At 41.7% G+C, this 8,667-nt stretch overlaps 1 protein-coding gene across 1 annotated transcript; it reads right to left on the bottom strand.

Annotated features, from left to right (window-relative positions):
* Positions 1-1,556: 1,556 nt before the first annotated feature.
* LOC143324374 (uncharacterized protein C1orf232) lies at positions 1,557-4,257 on the bottom strand. Its single transcript, XM_076736763.1, has 4 exons — positions 4,177-4,257; positions 2,507-2,587; positions 2,129-2,235; positions 1,557-1,914 (listed from the first exon to the last, which is right to left on the bottom strand). The coding sequence occupies exons 1-4, from the start codon at positions 4,255-4,257 to the stop codon at positions 1,557-1,559; spliced, it is 627 nt and encodes a 208-aa protein (XP_076592878.1).
* Between the last annotated feature and the right edge of the window lie 4,410 nt (positions 4,258-8,667).

Below are 8,667 nucleotides of genomic sequence, written 5' to 3'. Positions count from 1 at the left end.
ACATCTTTGTAGTTTAATTTAGCTTGGCATATAAAACACACATACCTCCATTCACCCCTAAATACCTGAATCATACCTGAACCTGGTGTTTGGTAGAAGATAACACATGCTGATAGGATGAAGCTTAAGAAGAGGATATAAGACAGATGTCCCTTAATCTGCATCACTCTTACAGACATGTTGGTAATTCTTTTCTGATTTGATAGATTGACATAAAAAGATCTAATTTACTATTTAAGCATCTGTTATAAATGAACTGGATTTGTATTGTGGGTGCATCAAACTGTCGTGATCTGTCTTCAACAAGGAGTGATTCTGTTTGATTTTCATCCTGTGTGGCAGAAGAATGACGATGACGTTTGCTCATTCATGCTGTGGCTTTGTTTCAGTGCAGCAGCCTTTATTATTTCATACCAGAGAACAAAACAACAGAATAAGACAAACAACAAGACAAAACCAAAATCAGAGATAAAATGACAATCAAAGCCTCATTTCGTTCATGTCACAAAATTAGGAATGTTTAAAAAGTCACACGTTGCACGTGTCAGTCTCAGTCACAATCAGAAAATTCAAGTCGGTGAAGTCATCATGTCGGTGCACCTGACATTATGTCGCCACACACACACACACACACACACACACACACACACACACACCTTCATATTTCATGTAACCGTGCAGCACATTTCCGCCTCCTGATGTCTGAGGGGAGGAAAAAGTGGTTTAGAAATGTTTGTGTTACGTAATCGTAGTGTCACACAGCCAAATCTCCTAACTGAAATCCGCTGCCCTCTGAACAGGTTAAGTGAGATAATCCTCGACTAATCCAGCTATCGCTGCCTTTAATCTCTTAATCCAGTTTTTGCTAAACTCGAGATTAGATCAAGTTTGCTGACAGGTGTGAAGGCTCCTTTTTGTGGTTTAAAAAGCCCTTTGGGAAAGAAGATATCAGCATACAACCCCTACAAAGCAGCATAGCAGGTTCAGCACTAGATAAAGTAAGAAATCTGTTGCATTTACCTGAACATACTGATCACCTGTTACACAGATACGTATATTACAGCCTCCTAATCTCCAAGGAATAACAAAGAATTTCATCAATTCGAGTATCTCTCTTTAAGAGCAAGCAATTGTAAAAGTCCCCTCAATGATGCAAACTCAAGCAGTAGCCTGTACTGTATTTATGTGCTTTGTGTGTGCAGATGTGCACACGGGGACATGTGAGATTTAATAGGATTAAAGATAGAATACAAAAACTTATTAAAGACTATTCTCCATTTGTGTTTAGGTCTCAAATCGGGTCATGGAGAAGTAAAGGTAAAAAAAAAAAAGGTTTATTGTTACTTGTTGCGCTCATTGTAATGTGGTTCTAAAAAGACGTTTATGGGAGATTGTGCATAAGTTCAATAGTTCACAATGTGCTAAAAAGGGACTTCTACAATAGCTGTATAGTTTAGGACATCCTGTGTAAAATATATCCTCCTCCTAAACTTCCTCCACACTCCTACATCCAACTCCTTCATCATGGTGTCTCCAGATTCCTTCATCATTAGCAGCTAGTTGGTCTTGGTCTTCAGATCTGCCAGCTTGCTGGTGACAAAGTTCCACTTGTCCCCGCTCCCTCCTCCCAGCGAGATGTATTTGGAGAAGCTGTTGTTGCCGCCCCGTCCTCCTCCGCCTCCTCCACCTCCGCCTCCTCCTTCACTCTCCTCTCCCTCAGTGATCTGCCCGTCCCGGCTCTCTTCTCCTCCGGCCCCCGTCACCCCCTCCTCATCCTGGCCTGCTGCTGCCTCGTTTGCTGCAGCGGCTGCAGCTTCTGCCTGCTTCTTGGCAGCCCAGTTGGTTGCAAAGCTATCCCAGAATCCTGAGCGCCTGGTGGGTCGAGGAGGCTCCTCCGGCTTTACTGCAAGTGGACTGAGAGAGTGGTGGGACAATCTGGCTATTACTGGCAGCCAGATGATGACAAAGTATTCAATCAACCTTAGTAGCATCTGGCATCTAGTCTAAATTGAGTTAAAACTGACCTAAATCTGAGGTTTGAAAAGTTAAAAAGCTTAAACGTTTAAGTTGTGGTGGTAGCTTCATATTTAGTGGACATATCTAACTGAGGAGAAAGATTTCCACTCACTGGTCGGCGACTGGCGGGCTCTCGGTCTCCTCAAGAAGCTGGTGTTCATCATCTTTGTTGAAGATAGCTGATAGCCTGTTCCAGCTTTTAGTCCCGGCCCCCTGCATCTGGACATGATCATACACACGGGGTCAAAGGTCAAAGAAGGTACACAGATCATCAGTTCAACGATGGAGTGCTCAGATAGAAGAGGAAGACTCTTTTTTGCAGTTGATTTTCTAAATGTTTATGACATTCCTCCTTACTGACAGCGCTGAGGCCGTGCAGTGAGTTAATCATTGTGAGACCACTTAATAATAAGTATATGTCTTCTACGGTTCACTTTAATGCTTTTACATAATATAAAAGCTTAAGTAAGAGCTGTCAGTGTCAACATACTTTCCTGGCCAGCTGGGACACAGCGGTGGGTCCCTCATCCTCCTGCACTGGACTCATCATATCATTCTCCACCTCTGTGACCTGCAACAGCAGAAAAAAGACAAACTGGGTGCAGCCATGTTGTGAATTTATGTACAACCTGCTGTTTGCCACTAAAACAGCTGCACAGGATTTGTGCACATTAGTCGCCATCTAGTGCACGTTATGGAAACTACAACCTGCAGAATACATGATCTTTTTTTTCTCTGAACTTATCTTTTCATGCTTCAGGATATTTTTTCCATAATTAATGTTTGCTTTATGGAATGACTTGAATATTTCCACATCAGAGTATGTGATATGAACTCATACACTGTAGGTGTCTCCTGTTTCATGTGCGTGTGGAGCAGCGTCGACTCAAATAGCAGCTCTGTGCACATCCATCTAAATGGAAACTATCTCTCTGAACACACACAGTATTCACTCTGGCATTGCAGTTTGGTCTGAGTACACCCCAAGGTCCTGGCTATCTGTCATGTCCCCCATGTCAGTCAGTCAGTGGAATGCCAACTAATCCGTTTGTTAAGCTCCCGTGCAGGATCGAGTTTCTCGGCCTTCCACAGATCTGGGTCAGCCCAGGACTGTGTTTGCTTCGTTGGTACCAAACCCTGCATGGAGTGCAGGTGTCGCAGTGAGGCCGTGAAAACCAATGGTGGAAGAGCACAGCAATGTAAAACACTCCATGACAAGTAAAAGTGTCCTTCATTAAATAACTATTGCTGATGCACCAGTTAGCTGGTGGAGGTGGAGCTAGTTTTAGTTAATTTATATACAGTTTGGTGGTTTAATCCATCGGTAAAGATAAATCTGGAAAATGGTGCAGGACAGAAGAAAACAACTTCAGCTGCACAAATTTATATTAATTTATTGGACCTTTATCTCATTCTTTTCTTTTTTGTGAAATAATTGACAATTTTACCTATTTGAGCCTCAAACAATTACTCAAATGAAACCATTTGGTGAGGTTACAAGGGGAAACGTCTGCGAGGGGATCACCAGGCAAAACTATTGTGTTTTATAAACTATCGTAAAATCTTAATCTGAAAAGTAATTTGTAATGAGAGTGTTTAGAAAAAAGCAGTGAAGCAAAAAGCACGATAAATCCCTCTGAAATGTAGCGGAGCAGAAGTATAAAGCAGCATAAAATGGAAATACTCAAGCAAAGTACAAGTGCCTTCAAAAGTTCTCAATTAAATGAAGTACTCTGTTTCTTTGAGCTGATGGAAACACTGAACGTGCCTCGTAACGCTGCCTCGATGTCCAGTACTTCAGTTACAAGCTGCTTTATTGCTGTTAATACACCTCGATCCTTGTTTACTGCATCCAGTGTGAACAAACACAGTTTTATCAGTTAACACTTCAGTTGGCAGACTCAGAGTTGCCGAAATGCACAAGAGGAAGTATTGTTATTGTTTGTTTAGGCCTGACTTCTGCCTTAAGTTCCTTCTGCACAGAAAACAAAACAGCTTCACGAGCTCATCTGACGTGTGATGAATAAAAAATGATGGGCAAACAAAACCTGGTGACTTTCTGATTTCAATACCAGCAACCAGGTGAACTTTCAGACACTTTAATGTATGCAAATGAACCAGTATGAGGAACAAAGATGGAGAAAGTGGTAAATTCTGTACCTCTTCTGCAGCATCCTCCTCATACTCAGGGTTCAGGGTCTTCAGCACTTTGCTCTTATACACCTTCCACATTGGATTCATACTTGGACAAATAGATACTCAACACTCAGGACAAGACCTCCACCAAGTCTCCACGTCCAGCTTCAGGCTCGTGTCAGTTGGGCCAGCTGTGACCTGTTTCCATGCGTAAAGTTCTCAGTAGCTTGGTGGCGCTGGGACCCTCTTCAGCACCGAGGGCCACACTGTGTCATCGCCTTTCTCCTGGTCAGATTATGTCTGTCTCGTCAAGCCAACGAGGTTGACAGCTGCTTTCGTCCCCACACAGTGTCTGAACAGGTAAAGCTAGGAAGCTGCGCTGTTTGTGCATGCGCCCACGCAGGTGTGCATACACAGACACACAGACACACACACACACACACACACTCACGCACACACACTAAATTCAGCGTCACGGTTCAGAATCCCTGCCTTGGTTACCTGGAAACAGGTGTAGATTTCCTTATGCATATTTCAGAGGATCTCTTTCCCAGAGCCAGAGGTCCATTGTCAGCCAGTGTTGGCAGACTGGCTCCTGTAAACCTGACGCGCACACACACACACACACACACACACACACACACACACACACACACACACACAGTATTGACATATTTGTGTTCAGATGGAAACTTTGTTCAAGGCAGCTCGGTGCCTTTATGTTTCCTCATATCTGAAGATAAAACCCTCCTTCCAAATTAGTTTCCATCAAAGCTGGGTCTTAACTTTTCCTAATGCACCTCAGCAGACAGACGATTAAAAGGCAGGAAGTTCTGGGGGGTTTTTTTTGTATTAATTACCTGTAACCTGACAGTAATTCCCTATGAATTAACTCCACACCTGCAGTTTATTTATGGAGGTTTATCTCACCAAACATCCCACTTATCATCCACTGTTACCTGGCCACTTCCTTATAAGTCCTCCCCCTCTGCTCTCATTGGCTGCACCGGCATATCAGTCAAACACCAATCAGAATCAGGTGCACCGCAAGGTTTTTTGAGACTGGTCGCTTGGCAACCTGAGAGCGCCGGCGAGTGTCGTGTAGATAAAGAGAGATGTATAAAGCTTTGATGACTGATTGGGTTTCACCAGCCACCCACAACAATACAGCCGACTACAGAGATACACTCTGTTTTGCTTATTCGCTCAAACACGTACGCTAACATCTAATATTAACTGAAATGTCTCAATTATCTCCTGCAATTCAATGATTGTGACATGCAAAAACCCTACTGAAAACAATAGTAATATAGCACTTTTCCACTCGATATGTAAAGCTTAAATCTTGATTATACACCAGAGAAATTTGATCTAACTTGTCCTATAGGTTTTGATTACCACACAGTCGGACAGTACTGAGGCCGGGCAGCTCTATAAGATCAACATGAATTATGAATGCAGGTCTATGGACGACACTTCCATGCAAACAGACTGATTGACGCTGGTTATTTGAAGAGTTAGGTTGTGGCCAGAGCAGCTCATGTTTCAGACTGGAAAGGACACACCCAAGAATTTAACATACCACACCAAGGCAGCGGATTGTTATGGAGGAAGCAGGGCTTCTTTCATGACCTACATACATATGTGTACTTCTACAAATCGACTAGAAAACCACTATATAACAGAAGATGTTTGCCAGTGAAGGCTTTATCGTGACAGTAAACATGCACAACAGTGAGGTTTTAGAGAATTATGCATTTGATCTGGAAACAGTCAACAAGTTTACAGTCAGATGAGGCCGATGCATCAGATCGACTTTACTGTCACTGCAGAGTACAAGTACTGAGACAACGAAACGCAGTTCAGCATCTCACCAAACGTGCAAAAAGCAGTAAGTAAAGGCAAAACTAAGACATTATATACAGAATAAACAGCTGCAAGTATGGTGTGAATATGACACATCATGGTCTCACTCAGCCTGTATTTAAAGGCATTAGAAGTATTTGCATATTATGATCTCACCTCTCACTAGAGGTCAGTCTAGCTTGCTGGAAGTACTACTCAAATCTCCTTCTGCAGTAAAGAGTCAAAAGTACTCGGTATGCAGAATGCCCCCTTTCACAGTTTTATTGTATATTTTGTATTATTTGATCATTATTAATGATGCATTCACATGTATGGAGCATGTTAAAGTTGTTGCTGGTTGAGGTGGAGCTCATTTTAATTTCGTGTGCCGCTGGTTGTTTCAGTTATTACAGTGCATCATTTTATAAGATGTGCATCATTGTTCAGTATTTTAAAATGCATTGTTTAACATAACTTTAGCGAACATCTCCCTCTGAAATGTAGAAGCATAAAGAGGCAGGAAATTTAAAAAAATGATGTAAAGTACAAGTACATCAATTTTGTATTTAAGTGCAGTATTTGAGTATAATTATTTTCAGAGCGTGTCAATGATCATGAACTGTCTGTCTTCTAACAACACACTGTTTTCTCTAACCTTGAGGTGGCCTCCACCTCTTTGTTTCCATCATTATTCCCACTGTACTTATTTTAATGAATGATTAATTAATTCGATCTATTTTTAAATCTCTGCTGATTGTGACTGACCTGTGATACGACAACAACGCGCTGCACTGTGACCTCAGTCATGTCTGTGCTTAATAAAGACCAGTGAATTCTCCATTTATCCTCTAATTTCTTGAATCCTGCTTCAGTTGCCTCTTACTTTGACTTTTACTGGTATTTTCACTGGATGTTTTCCAGATAAAAAGCAAACACTAAAGAGAAACGTGTTATATATACTGTAACGGGTTGTAGCCTTAGATTACCACAAGGTGGCTCAAGAGTCCGTCATGGTGACGAACATCTGGATCTGGACATTGTGAGGAAGCTGCCCTCTCCAATATTTCAAATGTGAAGTGATTATTAGCATTATTTTATCATCGATCGCCAATGATGACGTTAAGTAGAGGGAAATAATTTAGTCATAATTTAGATCATTAATAGCAACAAATACAGAAGTATTTGGGGGGAAGTATTGCTGCTGTAGCAAACACCTTCTTTAAAGGAAAATTAAAGCTTAAAAAGAAGAAACAAGAGGCTTGAAGCACTTCGCTGGTCATACAGACTTTGTTGCAGATTGAAAATATAATTTCTACATGTAGCTGCTGAATTAATCTGATTTGTGATAACTTTGTTTTTTGTTTTTTTTTTGTTTATTTCATTTGTTTCTTGGCAACGTTCAGCAAAGCTGTCAGTTTTACCGCCATAATTGTCCTCTGTCGGTCAGTCCAACCGGTTTTTGTTTGTTTGTTTGTTTGTTTGTTTTACAGTATCCAGCAAAGATGAGTCATTGTTTGAATTGTCCTGGTCCAAAGGTCTCTGTGAATGTGGGTCAATACCTTCATCTCACAGCACTCAGGGTCCTGGTTTGAGTGTTTCCTCGAGTACTTGCTTATTTACCTTTTTGCACCAGAAACTTGTGGGTGAGGAATAGAGACTGTGCACATTAAAGGACCCTGCTCCACTATTCTTGGCTGTGGAGGCTTTTCATTGATATACAGTTTATGGTTCTCAGAGCGTCTTCTGCATTAATGACACCTGGACAGATACTTCATTTCCATCATTAACATTAACTGAATGAGACAAAATGTGTGCATTCGAGTCCGTATGTGCATGCATCATAGGCATCTATTTTTGGTTTTGTTCATCACCCTTGCCTACCTTTCTTGGCCACTAGGGGGGGACGATGCGTCGCTCCAGCGTTGCGCTTGAGAGGTATAGAACAAAATGTACAGAACACAGTGTACAAACACATTACTCCAGCATGTTTATCACACACATGCGCAAAATGCAACTGAGATGTCAACAGCTGCTGATCTCTCTCTGAGGAGGGTGTGTTTTAGATCATTTGAATGTAAAAGCATTACATAATGTGAAAGCAGTGTGTTTGAGGCTGATTCTGTTGGGTTGCATTTCCAATAAAATCACTCCCGGCAGAAATATTAATGAAAGATAATCCTGCAGACAAAAGGAAAGTGACCCACACAAGAAGGTGAAACACAGTGATGGAAATCTTTGCTGACTTCTAACATGGCCAGGAGATTCTCCTCTCCACTAAGTCTGAATATAGGATGCTGCTATCAGTGCATCTGCTTCGCTAACCCTCGTCTGACTTTGCTAGGTTATGAAGATTAGCCTATAGCTAACCGATGCTGCGAGCCCACTTTGCAGCTCAGCTCCTCCATCAGAGGAGGACACCATTAATGTTTACGCCTGATGTCTCATAACCACGAGCCTCTCGTTCATGAGCAGATGCACGCTTCCCTCTGTGCAGTGATACGATTGGTGGGTGTATTTCCAGAACTCACACCAAAGATGGAAAAACAGCATTTTTTTTAGAGTGAACTGTTTGTTTAAGTATGAAAAAGTACTCATTGTGCAGAACAGTGTTAGTTATTATTTTAGCCAATACTGATGCATGTTTTGTGTTGACACAGTGGTGAATGAAGT

The sequence above is a fragment of the Chaetodon auriga genome, chromosome 8 (genome assembly GCF_051107435.1).
Source record: "Chaetodon auriga isolate fChaAug3 chromosome 8, fChaAug3.hap1, whole genome shotgun sequence".
Classification (NCBI taxonomy): domain Eukaryota; kingdom Metazoa; phylum Chordata; class Actinopteri; order Chaetodontiformes; family Chaetodontidae; genus Chaetodon; species Chaetodon auriga.
The sequence above is the reverse complement of the archived record's forward strand: the minus strand, read 5'-3'. Positions and strand labels throughout refer to the sequence as shown.